The following is a 26,878-nucleotide window of genomic DNA, read 5'->3' as shown; positions in this document are numbered from 1 at the left end:
AAAAAAAAAAAAAAAAAAAAAAAAAAAATTTTAATGTAAATTTCCAGTTGGATAAGTTAGATGTGCTAGATTATAGGTTAAATTTCATTGTTGTAATAACGTCTTTACCTTGTAATTCAATGGCTATCCTTGAAATGAGAAATCTCTAGTTGCATTTAAAATATAATTTGACTTATAAAAATTGTTTTATATACAGCTTTAATGCCTGTACTTCGCATATAACATGAGGCATGTTTCTTTTTTTTTTTTTTGAGACGGAGTCTTAACTCTGTTGCCCAGGCTGGAGTGCAGTGGTGCAATATTGGCTCACTGCAACTGCCGCTTTCCCCCGGGGTTCAAGCGATTCTCCTGCCTCAGCCTCCCGAGGAGCTGAGATTACAGGCACCTGCCACAGTGCCCGGGTAATTTTTTGTGTGTGTTTTTTTTAGTAGAGATGGGGTTTCGCCATTTTGACCAAGCTGGTCTTGAACTCCTGACCATGTAATCCACACGCCTCGGCCTCCCAAAGTGCTGAGATTACAGGCGTGAACCACCGCGCAGCCACATGAGGCATATTTCTATTGATGTTAATATGTGTGCTTCTCTTGGTAGATAGACAAGAACTAGAGGTGACGGTCTTATTTCACAGGTGAAATAGGCTTAATTAGCGTGTTAGAGCCACTGCCTGGCTTGGTTTAATTTCTGTGATTTCCTAGTGTTTTCATTTTAAACTCAATTTGCTAAAAATTCTTGGATCTTGCTATTTGATTTTGAAGTATTCTTTTAGGAAATGGTAATTAAAAATTAATTACTTTCTTTAAGAATTTACACATAAAGTGCACTGCCACTTTTTTTGAGCGTTAGTAGTTTCTAAAATAGTCTCAAGAAATTGAAAGGATGTAGGATTTAGTTGTGAAATGTTTTATGATATTATATATTTAAAGATACTTCTGTAGCTCCATTTTATAATAAAATGGAAGCATCAGTACTCAAAATTAGGGAATTATAAATTAGCAGTAAAGTCCGTGTTTCACTGCGTCACTTGAGAAGTCAGCTGTTTTGAGGTCTCTGTGTGGTATAGTAATTGAGAAAGAGAGTTCAGAATGTACCGTGTTTCATAATTGACGATCCTGATGGGGCGGGCAGTGTGGCGCTCCAGAGCTGCAGTGCTGTGGTGGGCAGAAGGAGGTTTCTCTTTTAATGATATATCCTAAATAAAGAAGCAAAGGGGAAGTGCCGTACAAATGCTGTGATTAAATAACTATTAGAGTGGAGCCAGCCCCTCCACCATGTGCTGGATTTCATCGCCACCTGCCCACGCAGAAGCTTTTCTCCTGAAATTATCCCCTTGCTCTCAGGCAGCCTCTGTTTTTTTCCTCTTGACTCCATCATTTTCATCAGCATATAATATGCTCTCCCATTTTTCATTTAAAAAATCTTCTTTTGACTCCATGTCCCCTCAGTCTTGTTTTCTCGTTTTCTGCTCTATCCCAAATGTGCCACAAAAGATGTATTTAGTTTTTACAATATATGGCAAAAGATTATTTCATTCTTCACAGGATTTTCACTGAAGCAGGTAGATGACCTAAGAAAAAATTTAATGGAGCAGATACCTGAAACTACTTTTTTTTTTTTTTTTTTTGAGATGGAGTCTCGCTCTGTCGCCCAGGCTGGAGTGCGGTGGCGCGATCTCAGCTCTCTGCAAGCTCTGCCTCCCGGGTTCACGCCATTCTCCTGCCTCAGCCCCCTGAGTAGCTGGGACTACAGGAGCCCGCCACCACGCCCTGTTAAATTTTTGTAATTTTAGTAGAGATGGAGTTTCACCGTCTTATCCAGGATGGTCTCGATGTCCTGACCTCGTGATCCACCTGCCTCGGCCTCCCAAAGTGCTGGGATTGCAGGCATGAGCCACCGCGCCCGGCCACCTGAAACTACCTTTATGAACCAGTTTGTCATTGAGGAGTAAATTGGTTATTTGGTTACTAGCTTGGCTATTCACTCATATTCCTAGTTTGAGAGGGTAGATTCTTAAAGACCTGTTACCTGTTAGCTGTATTAAGAGTTGTTCTTAACTTAGGTAGTTGCATTTATATGAGTTTAATTATTTTTTATTGATCTGAGATTCACATGTTGTTAACCATTTAAAAGTGAACAATCGAGTGGCATTTAGTACATTCACAGTATTGTGCAACTACCATCTCTACCTAATTAAATTGTTTTTTTTTTTTTGAGATGGAGTTTCGCTCTTGTTGCCCATGCTGGAGTGCAATGGCACAATCTTGCCTCACTGCAATCTCCGCCTCCCAGCTTCAAGTGATTCTCCTGCCTCAGCCTCCTGAGTAGTTGGGATTACAGGCGCCAACCACCACGCCTGGCTAATTTTTGTATTTTTAGTAGAGACGGGGTTTCACCACGTTGGCCAGGCTGGTCTTGAAGTCCTGACCTCAGGCGAGCCACCCACCTCGGCCTCCGAAAGTGCTGGAATTACAGGCATGAGCCACTGCGCCCAGCCTGAAAATCACCCCCAAAAGGATACCCTGTTTTCATTGAGCAGTTGCTCTCTTTCTGCCTCCCCGTAGCCCCTGGCAACCATTACTTTGCATTCTGTCTCTGTAGATTTACGTACTCTGGATATTTCATATAAATGGAATCATAGAACTAATATGTGACCTTTGGTATCTGACTCCTTTCACTGAGCATAATGTTTTTAAGGTTCATCCACCTTGTAGTGTGTATCATGACTTCGTTCCTTTTTATGGTGGAATAATACTCTGTGGTGTTGATGCATCATCTTTTGTTTATCCATTCATCGTTTGTTGGACATTTAGGTTGTTTCCACCTTTTGGCTATCATGAGTAATGCTGTTGTGAACATGCTGGTACATGCATTTGTTTATCTCTTTTTAATTCTTTTGGGTGTACACCTAGGAATAGAATTGCTGGGTCATATGGTAACTTTGTGCTTAACATTTAAGAGCTGTCGGACTTTTCCATAGCAGCTGAATCATATTACTTTTTGCCAACACTGTATGAATGTTCCCATTTCTTGCATCCTTACTGACTATTTCTGTGTTGTAGTCATCCTGTGGATGTGAAGTGGGGGTACTTCATTGTCGTTTTGATTTGCGTTTCCTAAATGATCACGTACTTACTGGCCATTTGTAAATCTTTGGAGAAATGTCTGTATGAGTCCTTTGTCCAGTTTTTAATTGATCTGTTTGTGTCTATTTCTTGTAGAGTTGTAAAGGTTTTCTATATATTGTAGATACTTGGGGTGATATTGAATCTATAGATCAATTTGGTAAGAATTGCCATCTTAACACTATTGAGTTTTCAAGTTCATGAATATGGAACATCTCTCCATTTATTCAGGTCTTATTTAATTTTTCAGTTGTGTTCCTATTTAGTAGATGGCTTGTGTTTGGCCACAGATATTATTGGAAGGATATTATTGAGGCCAGAAGGAAAATGGAAAGGAAGTAATATTTCTCATCACCTTGAAAATGGCAGCCAGTGAAATGACTGAATTTTAGTTGGAATTCAACAATGAAATTTGGATTCAGCAGTGAAACTTGGAAAAAATTTTATGGTGTGTTAGTTCAAACCTACTACAAATAATCTTTTAAATAAAAGTATTCTGGTTTCTAACAAAGTGCCTGTACTCTTTTGACTCTTTTTCTGTGAGAACTTTTTTCTAGGTAGATTTTTTAGCAGGGTATGTGTGCCAGTTTTTTGTTACCACACTTGAGGTAAGAACTGTAATTACATTGTCAAAATAATATTTAGAGTATTATTTTCAGGGAATAATTGCAGTGGTGTGACGAATATATTATGCTCATCAAATTTTATGTAAACACAAGCATGAGTTACTTTAATTGAGTTATTGGTGTTGTTTTGGCCTTTATTCTTTCTTAATCTGTAAAATAATGTTGGGATTTTGGGGTCTTCATAACATTTGCAGTATTTACATAAAGGTCAGTTGATAAGCTGTTTGGTAAAGTAAACTGTCATTTGTAACTGTCTGGGGTTTTCTTTTCTTATGTCTAGGACGTCTTTAAGCCTTTTCCTTTTCAGAATTGTGTTCTGATCCCGAGCATTAATCTTAGGTGCCTGATGAGTTGTTGGGTCAGTTGGTGTTCAGATCAACCTATACTGTTGGCTTTTTGCATGTTAAGTTTTACACAGATTTGAGTGTTAATATTCCAAAATATTCAGTAGAAATCTTTTTTTTTTTTGAGATGGAGTCTCTGGGTCTGTCTCCCAGGCTGGATGCAGTGGCTTGATCTCAGCTCACTGGAACCTCTGCCTCCTGGGTTCAAGCAGTTCTCCCTGCCTCAGCCTCCTGAGTCGCTGGGATTACAGGCGCCCGCCACCACGCCCAGCTAATTTTGTATTTTAGTAGTGACGGGGTTTCACCATGTTGGTCAGGCTGGTCTCCAACTCCTGACCTCAGGTGATCTGCTCCCCTCCCCTGCACCTCGTCTTCCCAAAGTACTGGGATTATAGGTATGAGCCTCTGCACCCAGGCAATAAGTTAATCAATTTTGTATGTAGAGTATATTGTTTTGGTAAGGCATATTAACTTTTTTTTTTTTTTTTTTTTTTTTTTATTGAGACAGAGTCTCACTCTGTCTCCCAGGCTGGAGTGCAGTGGCATGATCTCAGCCCACTGCAACCTCTGCCTCCCAGGTTCAAGCAATTCTCATGCTTCAGCCTCCTGAGTAATTTTTTGTACTTCTAGTAGAGATGGGGTTTCAGCATATTGGCCAGGCTGGTCTCCAACTCCTGGCCTCAAGTGATCCACCCGCCTTGGCCTCCCAAAGTACTGGGATTGCAGGCATGAGCCACCGCACCCAGCCATGGCATATTCATGTTATTCCCAAAGTGACCTTGTGGAGAGAGACCTTAATTTTTACAAGAAGCAAGCAGAAACTTCCTGTTTAATAACATGGAGAATGTTTCTTAAGATGTATTTATTTATTGTGTTTAATCATTTATTTATGTATTTTAAACTTTTATATATTCTTAGCTTTTCGCTGTGGCCTGCAGTTTTTAGGCAACATTGCCTCACGGAATGAAGACTCCCAGTCTATTGTTTGGGTACATGCTTTCCCAGAACTATTTTTGTGAGTATATTGATAAGAATGTTTCTAACTTGTGAGAAGATTGTGGTTATATTTTTCCATTTTATATAAAGTTCGAAAAGTAACCCTCTGTAATAGAGTTCAGGATAGTAGTTGTTCTTGGTGGGTGGGTGCCAGCTGGGAGAGGGCACTAGGGAAACACCTGGGTCCTGGAAGTGTTCGTCTGTATCTTGACCTTAGTGGTGGCTCCATGAATGTGTACATATCCAAACTTTGTTCATTGAGCTGTATGTACACTTAAGATTTGTGCCCTTGCTTGTATATCAGTTTACTTTTACGAAAATAAAAGTCATGGATAAAGTAAGTAATATTGTTAAGGACACTGAAATTTATAAGAAGCACAATTAAAATAAAACATCAAAATATGGGCAGTGAATTAAAATTCTTTATGTATTGAATACTGATATGTTCAGCACAATGCTGTATGTTTTGGAAAGTAAGAAGAAGATGTGGATAAACAATCAGTTTATCCATGTAAGAAATGGGTAACCAGTCCGTTTATCAGTGTAAGATGTGGGTAACCATTCCATTTATCTGGATCGGATCCTGGTACTTTTTCTGGTGATTCTACTTTTTAAAAACCAGCTCTGTACATAAGAAATTGAGCGTTGAGGTAAAAGGTGAGCAGGCGATAGAGTCATTATACCTAGTATGAAAGGCACAGTCTGGGAGTGGGAGGCCTGGCTTCGAATGCAGGCTTTGGTGCCAATGAATGGGGTAACTCTGGTGGTTGCAACAGTATAAGCAGCACAGCAGGGCAGCAGCTGTTGTGTACCTACCCTGAACTGGGCATTATCTGTATATTTCTTCTGTTCTCACAATAGCCTGCAGAGTAAGTGTTACTGTCTCCCCATCTGGACAGATGAGAGACCTGAAGCTTATCACTGGTAAATGGCAGAGCTAGAGTTTAAACCCATTGCTGCCATCTGGATCCAAAGCCTGTGCTCATTGTAAACACTGTGCTGCTTACATTCCGTGCCGGCCTTCCTGGTTGTACAGCTTTCCTGGGCTCCTCTGTGAAGTTTAGCGTTAAGATTGGATAAACTCTAGAAGCTCATGGAATTTCTCAAATTCCTGCAAATAATTAAAAGTTGAAGGTGTATATATATTCGTGCTATATATATATTAATGATATTTGAGCTTAGGTGGAAGAAGAGAATTATGAAATTCAAGCTACAGAAATAGACATTGCTTATTTTTGAGAATTCATTCCCTTAAAACATTTTGGACACCTAATATCTGCCAGGTTGTGGGATAGATGATTAGAATACGGTGGTAACTTATATATTCGTTATTCTTGAAGATTTCATTTTTTGGTCAGGGAGATAAAGGAACAGGCACGTACGTTGTGATGTAAGAACTAAGGTAATTAGGGTAAATCCAGGGTATAATGGAAAGACAAGGGAGAGGCTTAAGTGTAGGACGGTCAGAGAAGTCTTAACAGTTTACATGTTGCTTTTAGATCTCATTTGATCGTCATAAAAATCCTATGAAATAGAGAAGGTTTTGTTATTGTATTTTATTTTTTAACCAGAAAACAAGCTAAGAGAGGTTCTTTGCCTTCACTCTTTATGCATTTATGGGACAGATATAACCAAATTTGAATTCCAGTTTTGTCAGGTGCTTGCTTTGTGCTGTTGGCCAAGTGAAGCTAACAAATTCTGTATCTGAAATATATGAATAATATCTCCTTCAGAAGAGTATTATGAAGTTTAACTGAAAAGCAAAATCCTGCCATATTGCATAACACATGATATAATTGGCAATCAATATGTCAGTGACCTTCCCCAGGCCACCTGGCTGATAGCTAGAGGAGCTAGGAGTTATAGCGAGGCTCCTGACTCCAAATTCTATTTCTTGCTCCACTGTACCATCTCTCCTGTAGGCATCTTGTCCCTAAGGACTATTAAAGCAGTGCCAGCAGTCATTGAGGTATCATTTTGTACCTGTTGGTTTTTTTCTAACAAGAATGAACATTTTAATGTTTTATAAATGTAATCATTTTAATCTTTATCTCTAATGGTAAGTTATTTGCTTTTTGCCTTCTGAGTTCTATGTCAACTTCAACTTTAATATTTTGGGTACTTTTTATTGTGACTAAGTTTATATTCACTATTTTTACAGTAAATAATTTACTTATTTTAAAGTGCTATAATTCTCCCTTAAATCCTCAAAAGTATTAGTATGTAGTGAATTTGCCAATGGTATTACTGTTATTTTTGTGTTTTATCACGTTATTAAATTGGGCTAACAGTCTCATTTCCTTGTTTGGAAGGTCTTGCTTAAATCATCCGGACAAAAAAATTGTTGCCTACTCTTCAATGATTTTGTTTACATCCCTTAATCATGAAAGAATGAAAGAACTGGAAGAAAACCTCAATATTGCAATTGATGTCATAGATGCTTACCAAAAACATCCTGAATCAGAATGGCCGTAAGTATCTTGTTAGAAATTTGATTGCTTTAGGACATCCTGACAGATCACTTTCCTTGCAGAGGTTTTAAGTAAAAATTTGGGCATTGTGATAATTGAACAATAAGTTAAAACTTAACATGTATTGACAAAATTAGAAAGGATGTTGAGCAGAATCTAGAGAACTTGTGAAAGAGGTGAATAAAGTGAGGCTTGAGTTGAGTCTTTAAGGACAAAGAGAATTCTTTAAGGTGGTGAGGAGCGGGAAAGACATTGTTGGTGTATGAAAAAACAGTGTGAAATGCCCAGGCACCTTTGGAGTGTACAGATCAGACTGTTGTGGCTGCAGAAGCTAGTTCATCAGATCAGAGGTTGGTGCGAGCCTTGTGAGCATCTGTGCAGATGAGATAGTCACTGCCATTCAAATTGCCCCCCATACATAATGTACCACCACCCTTCATACATAATGTGTTATTTCTGTCTGATTGCTTTTAAGATTTTTCTTTGTCTTTTCAGAGGTTAATTATGGTATTGGCTTAGATTTCTTTGGGGTTACTCTTTTTGGGGTCTCCTCAACTTCTTGAATCAGTAGATTTATGTCTTTTACCAAATTCGGGAAGTTAATTTGGGAAATTTTAGCTGTTATTTGTTCGAATGCTTTTTTTCAGGCCCTTGTTCTCTCTCTGCTTCTTCTGGGACTCCATGTTTTAGGCACACACATAGTCCAAGGCAGGGCCAAGGCTATGGCTCAACTGATGGGACTGTGAAAGTATTATAAGTTACAACAATCTACTTTTAGCTTTAGACAGTTTGTTACTTATATAGACAGAGAAAAGAAGAAGCCAAAGGGGCCAGCTCCTCCTGATCCTTGTCCCAGATACCACAAAGACCTGGATGATTAGGATATGAATTGTGAGGTACCCCATTCCTGAGGAGCCCTTTTTGACTGTTAAAAGGCTTTATTTATATGCTAAGAGGGGCAGGGCAGAAAGCTCTGTACCTCATTAGTGCAAAACTCATCAGAACCTGTCTCATGACAGCCTCCCTTGGGAGCCAGAAGAGCAAAAAGGAGACAGCCTCAGAAGCCTCAGGCCTCCCATCTCGGGTTCCAGGAGGATCACAAGGTAGTCAGCAGGCAAGACTCAGATTAGCCGCTGTTGAAGCTCTGGCATGCATGGTGTACATGGGAAAGTCCAAGGTCACCAGGGCGCGATGTGGAGCTGTCCCCTAGACTCTGAAGATACAAGTGTTAGTCTTCTGTTGTTGTTTTGCAAGTCCCTGAGGCTCTCTTCAGTGTTTTTTTGTTTCCTCCAGTCCATTTTCTCTTTTTGCCAGTACTACGGTGTCTTGATTATGGTAATTTAAGAGTAAATTTTGAAATCAGGAAGTGTGAGTCTTCCAACTTTGTTCTTTTTCAGTTTTTTTCGTTGTTGTTCTGGGTCCCTTGTGTTTCCATATTAATTTTGGGATCAACTTTTCCATTTGTTAATAAAAAAAGCTGGAATTTTGATAAGAATTACATGAATCTGTAGACCAATTTGGGGGAATATTGCCATCTTACCTAGATTGAGTGTTCCAATCCGTGAATAAAGGATATTCATCTATTTATTTAGGCCTTTTAAATTTTCTTTAGTTATGTTTTATAGTTTTTAGTCTATAAGTTTTGGATGTCGTTAGTTCAACTTATTCTAAGTATTTTATTCTTTTTTTTTTTTTTTTTTTTTTTTTTTTGAGATGGAGTCTTGCTCTGTGGCCCAGGCTGGAGTGCAGTGGCCGGACCTCAGCTCACTGCAAGCTCCGCCTCCCGGGTTTACGCCATTCTCCTGCCTCAGCCTCCCGAGTAGCTGGGACTACAGGCGCTCGCCACCTCGCCCGGCTAGTTTTTTTTGTATATTTTTTTAGTAGAGACGGGGTTTCACCATGTTAGCCAGGATGGTCTCGATCTCCTGACCTCGTGATCCGCCCGTCTCGGCCTCCCAAAATGCTGGGATTACAGGCTTGAGCCACCGCGCCCGGCCCAGTATTTTATTCTTTTTGATGGTATTGCAAATGGAATCCTTTGATTTTTGGATTATTCATTGCTAATGTGTAGAAATAAACTGATTTTTGTATATTAATCTTGTATCTTGCAATCTTTCATGCTGAACTTATTTATAGTTTTAGTAGATTTTTTGGTGTATGTGATTCTTAGGATTTTCTCTGTACAGGACTATGCCATCTGCAAGTAGATAATACCTTTTTCTTTCCAGTTGGGTTGCCTTTTCTTTCTTTTCCTTGCTTAGTTGCCCTGACTGGAAATGCCGATACAATGTTGAGTAGAATTGGTGAGAGCAGACATATGTGTCCTGTTTAAGATCTTAGTGGGGAAGTGTTCAGTCTTTCAGGGTGTTGTTGCCTGTGGGGTTTTCATAGAAGGCCTTGCTCAGGATGATAAACTTTTCTTCTACTTCTGCTGATTTTCTTTTACTTGTTGAATGTTTTTATTATGAAAGTCTATTTCATCAAATACATTTTGTGTCTATTGAGATAATCATATGGCTTGTGTCTTTTAGTCTATTAATACTTTGTCTAACAGTGATTTTTATACTTTAAATCAACTTTGGATTCCTGAGATAAATCCCACTTGTTCATAGTGTATAATCCTTTTTATATGTTGTTGGATTTGGTTCATATTTTGTTGGGGATTTTTGTGTGTATATTCGTAAGGCATATCGGTTTGTAGTTTGTTTTCTTTTGTGATTTCTTTTCTGATTTTGGTATCAGGTAAATACTGACTTTACAGAAAGAGGTTTTGTTTTGTTTTGTTTTTGGAAGATTGTAAAGGATCAGTATTAATCTTTAAATATGTGGTAGAATTCACTGGTGAAGCCATCTGGTTTTGGACTTTTTATTATGGGAAGTGTTTTTGGTTACTAATTCAATCCCTACTTGTCTTGTTTTTTTTGTTGTTGTTGTTGTTGAAACGGAGTCTTACTCTATGTTGCCCAGGCTGGAGTGCAGTGGCGTGATCTTGGCTCACTGCAACATCCACCTCTTGGGTTCAAGCAATTCTCTGACTCAGCCTCCTAAATAGCTGGGATTGCAGGTACCTGCCACCACGCCCGGCTAATTTTTTTTTTTTTTTTTTTGTATTTTTAGTAGAGACGGGGTTTCACCATCTTGGCCAGGTTGGTATTGAACTCCTAAGCCTGTGATCCACCTGCCTCAGCCTCCTAAAGTGCTGGGATTACAGGCATGAGCCACCGTGCCCGGCCCCTACTTGTTACATACTGGTCTATTCAGATTGTTGTCTTCTTGGGTTGGTTTTGGTAGTTTGTGTCTTTCTAGGAATTTGCCTGTTTGGTCTAGGGCAGGGGTCTTCCAGTCTCCGACCTGTGGACTAGTACCTGTCCATAGCCTGTTAGAAACAGGGCCACACAGCACAAGGTAAGCAGCAGGTGAGCGAGCATTCCTGCCTGAGCTCCACCTCTTGTCAGATCATCAGCCACATTCGATTCTCCTAGGAGCACAAACCCTACTGTGAACCGTGCATGGGAGAGATCTAGGTCGCACACTGCTTATGAGAATCTGTTATAACTCATGCCTGATGACCTGAGGTAGAACAGTTTCATCCTGAAACCATCCCCCCACCCCTGTCTGTGGAAAAATTGTCTTTCATGAAACCAGTCCCTGGTGCCAAAAAGGTTGGGGACCACTGGTCTAGGCTATCTAATTTGTTGGCACAAATTGTTCATAGTAGTAGTAGACCCTTAGAATCTTTTTTATTTATGTAAGATTGGTAGGAATGTCCCCTCTTCATTACTGATTTTAGTAATTTGAGTCTTCTCTTTTTTCTTGTTCACTATAGCTAAAGGTTTGTTAGAGTTTTTGCTCTTTTCAGAGAGCCAACTTTTGGTTTTGTTGATTTTCTTTACTGTTATTCTCTATTTCATTTCTTCTTGCTGTGATCTTTATTATATTCTTTCTTCTGCTTGCTTTGGGTTTGGTTTGCTCTTTGTCTAGTTTCTCGAGATGGAAGGTTAGGTTCCTGACATGAGATCTTCTGTCTTTTTTTACTTTTCTACAAAGTTCCTGGTAGGAACTGCTTTAGCATCCCGTAATTTAGTGTTGCATAAATTTTGGTGTTTGTGATTTTATTTTCATCTATTTCAAATTATAGTCTAATTTCCCTCATGACTTATTGGTTATTTGGGAGTTTGTTGTTTAATTTCCACATACTTGTGTATTTCCTAAATTTCCTTTTGTTACGGTTTTCTAGTTTTATTCCATGTGGCCAGAGAACACACTTTGTATGATTTCATTCTTTTTAACATTACTGAGGCTTCTTTTATGGCCTGACATATGGTCTGTCATAGAGAATGTTCCCTGTAGACTTGAAAAGAATGTGTATGCTGCTGGTTTTGGTGGCATGTTCTGTAGATATCTGTTGGGTCTCGTTGGCTAGATGGTTGATAGTGTTGTTTAAATCTTCTATTTCCTTGCTGGTCTTCTGTTTTAATTCTTTTCATTATTGAAAGTGAATTATCATCCATTTTCTCCTTCAGTTCTGTCAGTTTTTGCTTCCCTTATTTCCATGCTCTGTTAAGTACACACACACACGTTTATATTTATGATTGTTATACCTTATTGATGCATTGACCCTTTCTCATTACAGAATTTATCACAAATTTTTGTTGTTTATATTTTAATAATCTCCCGTTTTTTAAAAAATCTATTTTTAACATATGTTTTGCACATAGTAGTCAGTGTGTGATTAGGCCCCAGATTTTCTGCAGGGAGTAAGCCTTGAGGCACCTGTAATCCCACTTGCATTCATAGGTGAGGTATGAGCTTTCTCAGTTTTGGCTTCTTTCAATGTAATCTTTTATCATTCTGTTGAAATTATACCTAATTTTGAAATTATTTCTTTTTCTGAATATTCATTTGTATTTCAGTTACAATTTGCAAACAGAGGTTGGTGCGCACAATAATATGATATGTTGGCTTAGAAAACTTCCCTTTGTGTGCAATGTAACATGGCAGGATCGACCATTAGAGTCAGCTTACTCACAGAGATTTTCTGCAGCTGAGTTCTGTTTTATTTGTTGAGTACCTTGGGTCTGTATTTTAATCATCTGTAGGTTTTTTTTTTTTTTTTTTTTTTTTTTAGCAGGCTTGGGAAAGCTTGGAATAAAGGGCAAAAGGTCATAAAGGGCAAAATATAAAATCTGTTAATAGCTCAAGTTAAAGTTATCAGAGACCACTACAAGGAATTCAGAAAGGAACAAAGAATGGATGTAGTAGTGGTTAAAAGATCACTTATGCAGTCCAGGTGCGGAATACTTTGATTTGTGTGAGAGGAACTGTACATTTGGTAACGGACAATGAGATCACAGGATATCCAGAGGCTTCCGACAGAATTGTTGTTTTTACTGTTAAATATAAGCTCATCCCACTTTCTGCCTTTTCCCCCCCTACATTTTAGAAGATAGGTGGCAAATAGTACAAAACTAAATGGTCTCGGAATTCATGGTTTCATTATGTTTTCTTTTCTTCCCTTGCTTGTTTCTTAGAAAAGGGCAAATGTGATTCCAATAACTCTGGGTTTTTTAATTTGAGTATTCTAGAGACACAGGAAAGGGTAGGCGAGAAAGTCTTTGGCACTAGTTGGTTTGAATTATTGGTATAATGTCTTTCTAAAAATGTCTGTTCTTTTGTTTGTAGGTGTGAAAGATGTTTTCATGCTCTTAGATAACCCTAGATGAATCCAAGGATCCTATTTTGGGTTCATCTAAATCTGAAAGTCCAGTAAATGTGCACTAGTAGGTCAGGTCAGTCAGTGCAGAATTACACGGTAGAGGAAGAGATAGGACTGCCTTGTGCTGATCCTGTGATGTGTTGGTTGCTTTGTCTGTGTAATCTCATTTTCACATTGCTGCCATCCTGTGAATTGTATTTTGCTACTATGTACATATGAAAGTTAAGCAGAGTAAACCAGCTTGACCAAGGTCATACAACTAACATATAGCAGAGGCAGGATTGCAAGTGATGCTGAACTCGAGGGCCTGTCCTGTTTTTATTAATGCCATGTCATGTATTATGAAAATGATCACTTTTCAGAGAGGTGGTCTGCATTTCAAAGGTGAGGCATGAACTCTTCCAGTTTTAGCCTCTTTTGGTATAAACTTTTTGTTTTTGAGACAGAGTCTCATTTTGTTGCCCAGGCTGGAGTGCAGTGGTGTGATCTTGGCTCACTGCAACCTCTGCCTCCTGGGTTCAAGCGATTCTCCCGTCTCAGCCCCCTGAGTAGCCAGGAATACAGGCGTCTGCCACCACTCCTGGCTAATTTTTTGTATTTTTAGTAGAGACGGGGTTTCAAAATGTTATCCAGGCTGGTCTTGAACTGACCTCAGGTGATCTCCCTGCCTTGGTCTCCCAAAGTGCTGGGATTACAGGCGTGAGCCCCCGCGCCCGGCCTAAACTTTTATTAATCCATTCAACTTTTACCCAGTTTCACTACAAAAATGAAGTTGTAACTGGGAGTAAAGCATTCTTTTTTGTTAATATTTGGGTTATCTAGTTGATGTATTTTGTATTCTCTAGGGATGTGTCTTGCCTTATGCATGTACATTTTATTATCAGCTTAAGTATAACGATATTAGGAAGATAAACATAATTGTCCATCCTCTTGCAGTCTGAATCTGTTGCCCCTCTTCTGTTCGCTCACAACAGCCATGCATTCCACTTTCATGGCACTTAGCACATTTAATTGTCCATTAGACTGTGAGCTGCCTGTAAGGCAGGATTTAGTGTTGTTTGTTATTGGATCCTTAACAAGATAATATCTGGCATATGATAAGCATTATTTTAGTTATGATTCCTCTGAATCTAAGCGACTGAAGTCCACTTCAGATGGTTTATGCACAGAAAGGAATTTATTGGCTTGTACAACTGGAAAATTCTAGGGTCATTGGGTGAAGGCACGGTGAATCCAGGGCTGAAAGATGTCATCAGTATCTGTCTCATCTTTGTCTCATTTTTCTCCTGTGCTGGCTTTGTTGTAAGGCACATTTCCTGCTTCCTGTGCTGGCTCCTGTTCTTGCCTGCTCAGGGTTGGCATGGCCCACGGCTGGTCCTCAGACCACTCTTCTCCGTTATTGCTCGTTCTCTGAGTGACCTCATCTCATACCACAGCTTTAAATACGTCTTCTAAATTGATGATTTCCACATTTATGTTTCTGGCCTTGACCTCTTGCTGAAGCTCCAGATTTACATATACAGCTTCCTATTATGTGCTTCTAATTGGCATCTGAAATATATGAAGACTGCATCCAAACTTTTGATTTCCCCCAGCATAAAACCTGCTGTTGCTCTACCAGTGTTTATTGTTCAGTAACTGGCACCACCATTTACTCATTTGCTGAGGCTGGAACCTGAGTCCTTATTTTCTTTCACTCTCACCCACTTATACTCATCCGTCCTATCTTCAGAATGTATTCCACATTCACCTACTTCACACCGCCTCTGCCATAGACATCTTTCATTGCTGCTGCCAGAACTTTCTCAGTCATCTTTCTGTCTCTCCTCTTGCCCTCTGAATCATCACACAGTAGCCAGAGTGACCTTTTAAAAATTACTGTAGCTCTTGTCACTCCTTGCTTAAATAAACCTTTCAGTGCCTTCTTATTGCAACCTAGAAGCAAATCCAAAGTACTTGTCATGTCTTGGATTCTGACTGACCACCTCATATTCTTACTCCTTTTACTCCTGCTCATTGGTTCCATCTGGTTTTACTGGTTTTCTTTTAATATCCCGAGTTTGTTCTGTCCTGAATCTTTACACCCCTGTCTTTCTGCATGGAACCTTCCTTTAGATCTTTGAGTGGCTAGCGCTTTTAGGTCTCTGTTCAAACATCTATCATTTCTACTGAGAGACCTTCCCAGCACTTTATGTTCAGTAGTGTTTCCTGTAAACCCATATCGCTTTACTCTCTTTTATTCATTTGTTTAAGAGCACTTACCAGTATCGAACATTATACAAATCTTATTTGCTTTCTTGTTTATTGTTGGTTGCTAGAATGTAGGACTAGCTGCATAAGGCCCTGGAGTTTGTCCTGGTCATCATTCTATCCAAATCACCTAGAACATGTGTTTACAAACTACGGCCCATGTTCTGAATCCAACCCAGTGTTTCTTTTTATAAATATTAATCGGAACACAGCCAGGCTTGTTTGTATACTGTCTAGGGCTGCTTTGATGCAACAGTGGCAGAGTTGAGTAGTTGTGATGGAGACCATTTGGCCTGCAAAGCCTAAAATGTTTACTATCTGGCCCTTTATGGAAAAGTTTGCCAACCCCATCCATTGAAGGGTTTTTGGTAGTAATAGTTGTCGAATAAGTCTAGTGATTGATGGCATTGTTGTCCTTCAGTCACTTTAGGCTTATCTGGTTCTCCTGAACCAGATAAGACTTTGGTGAGAGACCCCCCCAAAGGGTCTGTATCATTGTTCTCTAGAACTCTATACAGGCTTCTTCATTTTACGTCAGTAATCTATTCCTGAAAATCAGCCATTCAGTGCAAAAAAGTGGCTAAGAGCCTACTTCCTTCTTAAAAATAGGGACATTATAAAATGTTACATGTCTACCCAAAACCTCCGTCAGTGTCTTAAAATAGAATCAAACTAGAATACTGTTCAGCAATAAAAAGGAACAACTGTTGGTACAAGCCATAACTTAGGAAAATCTCATGGTAATTTTAGCAGAGTTAAAAAAACAAAAGCCAATGAATCCCCAAAGGTTAAATAATGTATCATTCCATTTACATGACATTCTTGAAATGACAAAATTATAGAAATGGAGAACAGATTAGTGGTTGTCAGGGATTGAGGAAGGATGCTTGAGTTATAGGTGGGTATACCTATAAAGGGGTGCCGAACCATTCTGGATCTTACCTGTGAGAGGGGATCTGTGAACCCACATTATTAAATTACATAGAGCTAAAGACACGCTCACAGCTACTCATGAGTAAATGCACAAGTTAACCTGGGAAACCTGAGTAAGATCCGCATATTGTGTCACTGTCAGCATCTGGGTTGTCACATACTATAGTTTTACAGATGTTACCGTTGGGGAAAACTGGGTGAGGGTACACAGAGTCTCTCTTGTATTTTGTAAAACTTCGTGTGTATCTGCAATGATCTCAAAATAAAAATGCTTAATTAAAAAAAAACCCAAACTTGGTAAAGCGCCTGTATATGTAACAGACTATCATGTTAGGGATGTGTACTGCTTAAAACCTTTCTTTCTGATTGCCATAGAATTAGTATAGTTGTCAGCAGACAGTTGGCTTTGTATGCGGGAACATGGAGCCTCTTAATGCCACCATTATGCCAGAAGTGCTTCTTAAATGTCTGTACACAGTTCTGACTTTTTACCAACAATGTATGGAATGCATCTCGTGAGTTTGTGTGTATGTGTACATCTTTTTGTGAAATGTTGTCTGGAATACTTTAGAATATAAAAAAAAGTTTCTCCTGTAAACATTGACTGGCAAGTGTATTGAGAAGTTTGGGAATCAGAAACAAAGAGGTAATAACCAGATGGATGTTTGTGAGGCATGCAAGTGTCTCTTTTTGGGTCGCACTGTCATCCCTGGGGCAGTGCTGTTTGTTGGGGTGTGCAGTCACATGCCCTCCCCTGGGGTCACAGGCTGTCAGGTTTGGGCTCATTCTTGAAGGAAGAAGAATTCTTGTTTTCCAAAGGAGGAAAAAAGGGGCTGCTGAACAGGGGAAAAAGTGGCAGATAGCCACAAGAACTGTCAATGTTTGGCGAATGCTTGTCCTTTTCATCATCTGCTTCTGCTTCAGGAGGTAAATATAGTTTAATTTCTCTGATTTTTGTTGGAGTTGAATTCTGATGCATTATTACCGGAAACAGGAGAAGCAGAATTCCTTGATACTGAAGGGTAGACAGCTTAGCCAGTGTCACTCTGCCAATGAGTGTTGGACTGAGACTCAAACCCAGCTCTTTCTGAGACTAAAATTTGTGCTCTTAATCTTTACACCTACTGCCTCCCTTAGAGGACAACACTAAAGGAAGGGTGGCTGGGATGTGCATGTGTGTAATGCGTTTTCCCCAGTGCCTGGCACATGTAGATTCAGAAAATCTATTTATATATTTTTCAGATTATAACTCATTTTCTTATAGTAGAGGATGCATCGCCATTGAATCAGTGGACTGATATTTTTCTAATTTAATGCTACTCACATTTAACCCATTGGAAATGTTACTTAACTGTTTAACAGGAGAAGGGAGGTTATTTTCTAGAGCAGCTTTGCAAGCTTTGTCCAGATTTGCTGTGTTAAGCGACTGTGGGTTACATTAACCAGATCTTACAACAAAGGAGAGTGGCATTTATTTTCCATAGCACATTTAAATCAAAATTTGTTTATGAGGTATAAAAACATTTTCTAGGTTTCTGAACTGAATGAAATCTATTTTACTCATGTTGAGTATAGCATCGCCTTTGTATGCATGTATGGATATGGATAATAAATGACCTTCATTAAAAAAAAATTTCCCTGAACCCACCTGCCTTTAGGACTGTCTCTGTCTACCAGTGAGGAGTTTGCCTTTCATTGTCTGTTGGCTCTGCCTGCAACTGTTCACCTACTTTAAAATCAATAATCAATGAGAAAGAAAAAGATGAGAGGAGAGACCTTCATGCATTTTGTTTTTTAGCAAGTGTGGAGAATGATGTAAAGTGTAGTTAGTGCTTTGGCATCAACAATGTGATTAGTAAATGTTAGCTTTTCTGTAATGACATTTAAATGATGAATTTCAAGATTAAACTGAGGAGTTCCTTAGGAGAACTTAGCTGAGTTCTCCTACATGACCGTTCCTTGTCCTTGAAGCCTGAGGAGCCAGGTTCATCTGAATGGTGCTTCCACCAAGATATAGAAATACTGTCACTCTTTAGCAGAATGGTTATTAAATAGAACTAAGTGTGAGCTTACTTTGCCTGTATATATTTCTTACATTACAAACTGAATTTTTTGATAGACAGTATGTGGTTCAAGTATCAAAATGCATAGTTTCCCCCCAGCCATCTACCTAGTTCCTCCAACCACACCCCCTAGTTCTCCCCACACTGTTGGCCTTTTTGCTTTTTTCACTAAATAGTGCATTTCTGAGATTTTTCCACATTCCTGTATAAAGACCTTCCTCAATTTAAGATCTTTCATTGTATGAATGTACCAGGATTTATTTCATCATTCTCCTCTCCATGGGCATTCCGATTGTTTCCATTTTTTCATGACTAGAAAGTACTGCCATGAATAGCCTTGGTTGCACATGTCATATTGCATGTGGACAAGTATGATTGTAGAATAAATTCGTAAGTGCAATTATTGGGTCAAACGGAATGTGCTGTTACAATTTTAACAAACCAGGTTGTCCTTCATAGCTGTTGTGCCAGTGTCAACTCCCCTGTCCCACATCATTGCTAATAGTGTTAGCAAGGGTTGGATTTGCCAGTTCTGCCAAGGTGTAAACTGACCTTCTTGCACAGTTTTATTTTGTATTTTTCTTATGAGTTGGAGAACCTTTTTTTTTTCTTTTATGTGTATTCTAATTTTCTTTACCTATTTTTCCCTTGGGATGTTGATCTTTATCAGTGTATAGGAGTATTTTCTAGATTAGGGATACCACCCTTCATATAAAATAAAATACTTACATTTTTCTGTTTTTGTGTTTTGACTTTGTTTGTGGTACTTTATTCTTTAGTTTTTTGAGACAGAGTCTCTGTCACTCAGGCTGGAGTGCAGTGGTGCAATCATGGCTCACTGAAGCCTCAATCTCCCAGACTCAAGTGATCTTCCCACTTCAGCCCACTGAGAAGCTGGGATCACAGGTGCATACCACCACACCTGGCTGATTTAGTTTTTATTTTGTAGAGATGGGGTCTCACTATGTTGCTCAGGCTGGTCTTGAAGTCCTGACCTTAAGCAGTCCTTCTACCTTGGCCTCCCAAAGTACTGGGGATACAGGCGTGAGCCACTGTGTCCAGCCATGTGGTACTTTTTTATGTAAAAGTTTTTGATTTTTGGCCGGGCGCGGTGGCTCACGCCTGTAATCCTAGCACTTTGGGAGGCCGAGGCGGGCGGATCACGAGGTCAGGAGATCGAGAACAACCTGGCTAACACGGTGAAACCTCGTTTCTACTAAAAATACAAAAAATCGGCCGGGTGTGGTGGCGGGCGCCTGTAGTCCCAGCTACTCAGGAGGCTGAGGCAGGAGAATGGTGTGAACCCGGGAGGCGGAGCTAGCAGTGAGCCGAGATTGCGCCACTGCACTCCAGCCTGGGCTACAGAGCGAGACTGTCTCAAAAAAAAAAAAAAATTTTTTTTTTGATTATTTTTTAGTAGATGAATTTATCAGTCTTTTAAGAAAATGTGTTCCAGAGTTTTGATAATAGCTGTAAAGGCCTTTCCTCTACCAAGACTTTCCTCTAGTATATCATTTCAATTTATTTATTTAAGTGTTTGATTTACTTGGAATTTATGTTGGTTTAAATGTTGCAGTGTGGATTCACTCTCATTTTTGTTTCAGATGATGCTGGTGGTCCCAGCAACAGAGCACTGTCGTGGCTGAGACCTGTCTCCCCTTTTCCTCCGTCCTTGCCCTAATCCCTGTACCCTTACTACTCCATCCATGGACAACTTTTTTACTTCAACTTTTGCTTCCTAAACACATATTCCAGCATGCAGAACTTAGTCTTTCCTTTACTATGTCTCAGTTCTACTATTTTAAGTCCTTAAGGATTTTATAAACCTATTGATCAAATCACATTTATTGAGCATTTATTAGGAGTTTTTTGGTTTTTCAAGAAGAAAATTTTCAAAGTGAAGCAGACCCAGTCTGTTTCCCACTATTGAAGAACTGTTTATCTATATCGTCTGATTTTATGTTGTTTAAGGTAGAGGGTAAATTGTTATTCCAGTATGCCCAGAAGCAGAAGCGATAGTTGGAGATTTTAATACCTGCTTTTCAGCCATGGGCAGAACTCATAGACAAATATCAGTATAGACTGATGTTTTATACATTATATAAACATGATGATACGGATCAAGCTTGTCCAACCTGCGGGCCGCATGCGGCCCAGGATGGCTTTGAATGCGGCCCAACACACATTCCTGAACTTTCTTATAACATGAGTTGTTTTTGTTATTTTGTTGTTGTTGTTAAGCTCATCAGCTATTGTTAGTGTTAGCGTATTTTATCTGTGCCCCAAGACAGTTCTTCTTCCAGCATGGTCCAGGGAAGCCAAAAGATTGGACACCCCTGATACAGATGATCTCGGTAGTACTGTCGTAGGTGGCCACCTTCACCTGAGTGATATTTATAGACCTTCCCTCAGCACTTCCAAACTCCACTTTATTTTCACCTGCATGTGTCATGTTCACCAAGTTAGACAGTAGGTTGGGCTGTAGAAAAGTCTCAGTAAATGTGTAAGGGATTGAAATCATAGAGTACATTCTCTTGCACATAAGATGATTTCTAGAAAAATTCCAGACTTTTGGAAATTAACACATCTGATTGATTTGTCAAAGAAGAAATCACAGGCAAATTAGAAAATATTTTGAACTGAAGTATCAAGTTTTGTGGGATAAAGCAAAAGCAGCCAAGTGTGGTGGCTCATGCCTGTAATCCCAGCACTTTGGGAGTCTGAGAAGGGAGGATAGCTTGAGGCCAGGAGTTCAAGACCAGTCAGGGCAACATAGTAAGGCATTGTCTCTACCAAAAAAATAAAAATAAAAAAAGCTGGGTATGGTGGCACATGTGTGTGGTCCTATCTACTTGGGAGACTGAGGTGGGAGAATTATTTGAACGTAGAAGTTTGAGGGTGCAGTGAGCTATGATCGCACAACTGCACTCCAGCTAGGGTGACAGAGCGAGACCCCGTGTCTTAAAAGACAACAACAAAATGAAAGCAGCGCTTAGAGGAGACTTTATTGCTTTGAATGCTTCCTTTTTTTGAGACAGAATCTTGCTCTGTCGCCCATGCTGGAGTGCATGGAGTGCAGTGGCATGATCTTGGCTCACTGCAACCTCTGCCTCCTGTGTTCAAGAGATTCTCATACCTCAGCCTCCTGAGTAGCTGGGATTACAGGCATGCACTACCACGTCCAACTATTTTTTGTGTGTTTTTGGTAGAGATGGGGTTTCACTACGCTATGTTGGCTAGGCTGGTCTCAAACTCTTGGCCTCAAGTAATCCACCCATCTCATTCTCCCAAGTACTAGGATTACAAGGTGTGAGCCACTGGCCTTGAATGTTTCTGTTAACAAAGAAAGGTTTGAAATCAGTGACCCACAGTTTTACTTTTAGAGGATAGAAAAAGAAGAGCATAGTAAGTCCTGAATAAGTCAGAAAGAAGGAAATAAAAGATGAAGGCAGAAATCGATGAAACATAAGACAAAAACAGTAGGAAAAATTCACAAAGGCAAAAGTTGATCTTTAAGCAACAAAATTGATCAAGAATAAAGAAAAAGAGCAGTAATTACCAACATTATGAAAGAATGTGTAGTTATCGTATCAGTCTTCAATCAACTCCAACCTTAGTTGAGGCAACTTTCTTCACCTGAGACACTGAAGACCCACACTTTTGGGTCCTGATTTCCTTTTGAAGCTGTAATAGTATTTTATTACTTATAGTTCCCCAACACACTGCTGTTCTTTCCTTCTTGCTGTTTTTCTAAGTCCTTTCTTCCGCCGCTAATTTAAATGCTGTCTTCTTTTCCTTCTTCTAGGGATTGCCAAAATACCTCCTCTAGCCTCTTTGATCTTCTTGCCCCCGTCCATCACCGCCTCTTGCCCCTAGCCTGTTGGTTAGATACATTTGTTTCTATTATATAATCCTTAATGTGTGTCTGTCAGCACTTAACATGTTCTTCTGTAAATTATCTGTCTAAATATGAGTCTTTATTGTTTGGAGAATATATTTGGAACTATAGCTTGTGACTTGGAATATTGTGTTTTGATATTCCTGTGGGGAAATACTTTGAATGCTAAGTACCTGAATTATTAATGAGCGTTAAGATCTCAGTTTAGTCTGTGTATCCAGCTTGGAATGCATGGATTTCTATTGACCTGCCCAGAGTGATAGGAATACTGTTTGAGAATTCCAAATATTAGCCATTATTGTTAGGAATATTTTACATCAGAGTGTTGATCAGCTGTTTTAAATGCTATAGAGGAAATAGAGTATGTATTTGAATTTTGCTTTTATGTGAAATGACAATGTATTGTAGTAGTTAATATGCTTCGTTTGGTTATCACATTGAATATAGTTTTATTGTATTGTGTTTGTTAAGTGATTAAACTATGTGTCAGTATATTTAATGCTTACAGTCAATTTTTATTACTATAACCTGGTTATAAACAGTATATTCCCTAGTTCTTAAGTCTTTTCCCCAGATGCCTTCTGGTAAATATAATTCAGAATTAATTAATAATACTGTTGAATGTTTTCAGTTGTCACAGGGGTGCTTTGAAGAACTATGCCTATAATCTTTGCCTTGGGGTTTCCCTAAGTTGATCTCTAAGTTTAGATGAGTGCATTGCTTGACAATGAGGATGTTTTCTTGGTAACCTGAGAATTCTTAAAGAGTGAATAATCAAGCCAGTAATGGAAGTGTGACAAGTCTTTCTCTGGTTCATTGTAGCAGTTAGCTTCTGACTAAAACAATTCAGTATGTTTTTTGTTTATACCTGATCTTGTTACTAAATGAAGAATTTTTCCTTCTCAACTTAGATAAAAGCTATAGTAGCCCATGTCTTCCTGTTAAATCAATTTAAATTATTTCAATAAAGCTTTCAGAAGTAAAATTGGAGAAAAATTTTTTTAGGATTTTTTTTTCCTTTTAGCTGCTAATAGAGTAATAGTATGTGAACCTTTTAAAACATTTAAGATTACAGCAAATCAAAAATTCACTGAAAAGAAATGCTTTTGTGTGTAAGCTGTGCTTATAAAGTAGATAAGGGCATGTCATATCTCTTTTACTTTGTTTCAAGTAACCAAACTTTCCTCCTCTTTTTTCCCTAGGTTCTTGATTATTACAGACCTCTTTCTGAAAAGCCCGGAATTGGTACAAGCCATGTTTCCCAAACTGAACAATCAAGAAAGGTAACCCCCTAGCCAGCATGATTTTCAGTATTTAGCATTCCATATAGAGTATTCTGTGCATGTGACTGAAAAGCTGTGTGGTTTCTGAGTTGGCATAGAATCTCTAAATGCATGTTTCTGTGTTGGTAATGGTTTTAAATTGGTTGGTTAACATTACAGCTTAGCCACAATAGGCAGTGATTTATGGAGGGTAGCAGGATCCAGGTTGGTGCCATTATTCAGTAAATGCATATTAAGAAAAACGTTAAGAACAAAATCTTATGCATGTGCCTGGATTTTAGAATAGTAATTTATGTAGCTGTGTATTACAGTTGAATATTTGAGGTGTACTCATTTGTTTAGGTCATGGGTGTTATTATTTGTGATACCCTCTGCTAGGTTTATAGGTTTCTGATGGATAATTCGGACTAAAATAAAATTGACACCTGTCCACAATGTTATAGCTAATGTAGTAGGAAAAGCAGTGACCTAGGAGTTCTAAGACACTGGCCCTGTGCCTTGCTATGATTATAGTTCTTCATGTGACCTTGTTGGGATTCAGTTTCGTGTGTGTGTGTGTGTGTGTGTGTGTGTATTTTTTTTTCCCCTAAACCTCTATGGTAAGGTACAAGGGATTCAGTTTCTTGACTTGCAAATTAAGGGTATTGAATAAATAATTTGCAGTACACTTTTCATTTCAATAGCATATATTTTTCCTAACCTTAGTAGAAATGTTGCCTTAGGAAAATAACAAAGTAAATTCAGAAACTACAGATCTAATGATAAAATTTCTTAAAGTTGTTAATCTTTTGATTGTAGTCACGAGTTTTAGTGGTTTTGGACTTTTACTTATTTAGGTTTCAGTAGTTAAGCTTTGTATACTTTTGTAGTCTTTTATTAATTAGGTCATTTTTCTTCTTTAATATCTTTAACAAAAAGGAAAAGCTTATGCTTTTAAAGTCATATGAAATACCAGGTTTAGGCCGGGCGCAGTGGCTCAAGCCTGTAATCCCAGCACTTTGGGAGGCCGAGGCGGGCGGATCACAAGGTCAGGAGATCGAGACCATCCTGGCTAACACGGTGAAACCCCGTCTCTACTAAAAAATACAAAAAACTAGCCGGGCGAGGTGGCGGGCGCCTGTAGTCCCAGCTACTCGGGAGGCTGAGGCAGGAGAATGGCGTGAATCCGGGAGGCGGAGCTTGCAGTGAGCTGAGATCTGGCCAGTGCACTCCAGTTTGGGTGACAGAGCAAGACTCTGTCTCAAAAAAAAAAAAAGAAATACCAGGTTTATAAGTCCAATTCCAGTGCTCCTTTCCCTGTATGTATACCCCCATTACAGATAGAGAAGTATTTGTAGTTTTTTGACCTGAAAGAAATAATACAATATACAGTGCTAAAAATTGGCAAGTTTTTTTGCAGTAAGGAGCACCTGAATACAAGAAGAATGCACAGTTTAATTGTATTTTTAATATTCAAGCTGGTATTTTCCATAGTCTATCTAAATTATCTATTTTTAAATGATTCCTTACATAACTACATGGAGATGGTAGACTAAAATGTTCTATTTTTATTGATAAAGTTGTATCAGGTGCATCCTTACTTCATTCAAGGTTCTGCTCAGTTGCCACCTCCCCTTGCCCTTGCTTTATTTTTCTTCTGGAGGAGATGAGCTGTCATTTCATCGCATCATTCATTCATCATGTCATGTCACATACCTGCTTGTTACTGTAGAACATTTCCATTAGATTGTTGGCGCCCTGAGGGCGAGGATTCATCCCTCCTTATTCTTCTTTCCACATTTCCAGTCAGTGGTTGGCACATAGCGTGTGTTCAAAAAGAAAAAAAGTGTTTCAGTGAAAGCATGAGTGAATGAATGAATATTCTTACTCAGTAAAGTGTTCAGCTAGTATACTGATTAATGTAATATTGTCTAGTAAGTTGGAAACCTCAAGGTTAAACTCACCTTCTCCACTTTACCTTTTCAGTTCATACTGGTCAGTAAACCTTATCAGTTGTACCATCCCAAAGTCTTATGTACTTATTCTCTTTTTTGTCACAGCCCTAGTTTACCCTATGGAATCTTTGACTAGATTTTGACAATAGCCTTTGTCAAAAAATTGTAGTAAATCATACATAATATAAAGTTTACTACTGTAACCATTTCTTTCTTTTTTTTTTTTTTTTTTTTTGGAAAAGGTATAAGACAGGGTCTTGCTGTGTGTTGCCCAGGCTAGAGTGCAGTGGCTGCTCACAAGTGTGATCATGGTGCACTACAGCCTCAAACTCCTGGACTCAAACAGTCCTCCCACCTCAGCCTCCCCAGTAGCTGGGAGTACAGGTGTGGGTCACCATGCCAGACTATCATTGTAACCATTTTTTAATGTACGGTGCAATGGTGTTAAGTATGTTCATATTGTTGTGCAGCCAACCTCTAGAACTTTTTCATTTTGTATGTCAGAAACTCTGTACTGATTAACAATAAACTACAATGAGATACCACTTGATAGATATTAGGATGGCTACTATCAACAAACTGAAAAGAAGAAGTTTGGGCAAGGATATGGAGAAATTAGAACCCTTGTGCACTGTTTATTTCCCACTGGTGGGAATGTAAATGGTGCATCCACTGTCTTAATTTGTTTTCTGCTGCCATAACAGAGTACTGGAGAGTGGCTAATTTATAAAGAAAAGAAATGTATTTCTAACAGTCTGAGGCTGGGAAGTCCAAGAACATGGCCCTAGCATTTGGTGAGGGCTTTCTTGCTGTGTTATCCCATAGTGGGACGTGAGAGGGCAAGTGAGTGCATGTGAACATTACAGAGACACAGTCCCTGTCCTCACCGTGAGAGTAATAACCATGCGTCCTTATGTACAAGAGTGAAAGTGCTGTGTAAATTCTTAAGCTTTTTTCTTGTACTAGTTCTTTTCATTGTTGTCAAAATTAGTTGACTTCTTCACCCAGAGGCTGTAGTCTATTTGTGCAGATTACTTGGTGGGGACATTTTGGATATAGACTCTTATCAATTCACGTGACATGTTTCAGCAAAAATGAGAGCCTACATTTACGTACTTGTCTGGTCTCCTTTCCAGTTGAATTGGAGTGATTATTAACAAATTGGACTAGCTGGTCATGGTAAACAGCTTGTGTAGTTTTCAGGTTTATAATGTGTATGTACAGCATAGTAGTTAAGGACAGATG

The 26,878-nt window shown here is 39.0% G+C and overlaps 1 protein-coding gene across 2 annotated transcripts in view; it reads left to right on the top strand.

Moving 5' to 3' along the window:
• The window catches only part of ATXN10 (ataxin 10), a 184,870-nt gene that overhangs the window by 25,626 nt on the left and 132,366 nt on the right, over positions 1-26,878 (top strand). For both annotated transcript variants that reach the window (XM_017850797.1, XM_017850798.1), the window contains exons 4-6: positions 5,008-5,104; positions 7,398-7,556; positions 23,619-23,699. In XM_017850797.1, coding sequence (XP_017706286.1) covers positions 5,008-5,104; positions 7,398-7,556; positions 23,619-23,699 — 337 coding nt within the window. The remainder of the gene's footprint in view (positions 1-5,007; positions 5,105-7,397; positions 7,557-23,618; positions 23,700-26,878) is intronic.

This window comes from Rhinopithecus bieti, unplaced genomic scaffold (assembly GCF_001698545.2).
Source record: "Rhinopithecus bieti isolate Rb0 unplaced genomic scaffold, ASM169854v2 scaffold_32081, whole genome shotgun sequence".
Taxonomy (NCBI): Eukaryota; Metazoa; Chordata; class Mammalia; order Primates; family Cercopithecidae; genus Rhinopithecus; species Rhinopithecus bieti.
The sequence above is the reverse complement of the archived record's forward strand: the minus strand, read 5'-3'. Positions and strand labels throughout refer to the sequence as shown.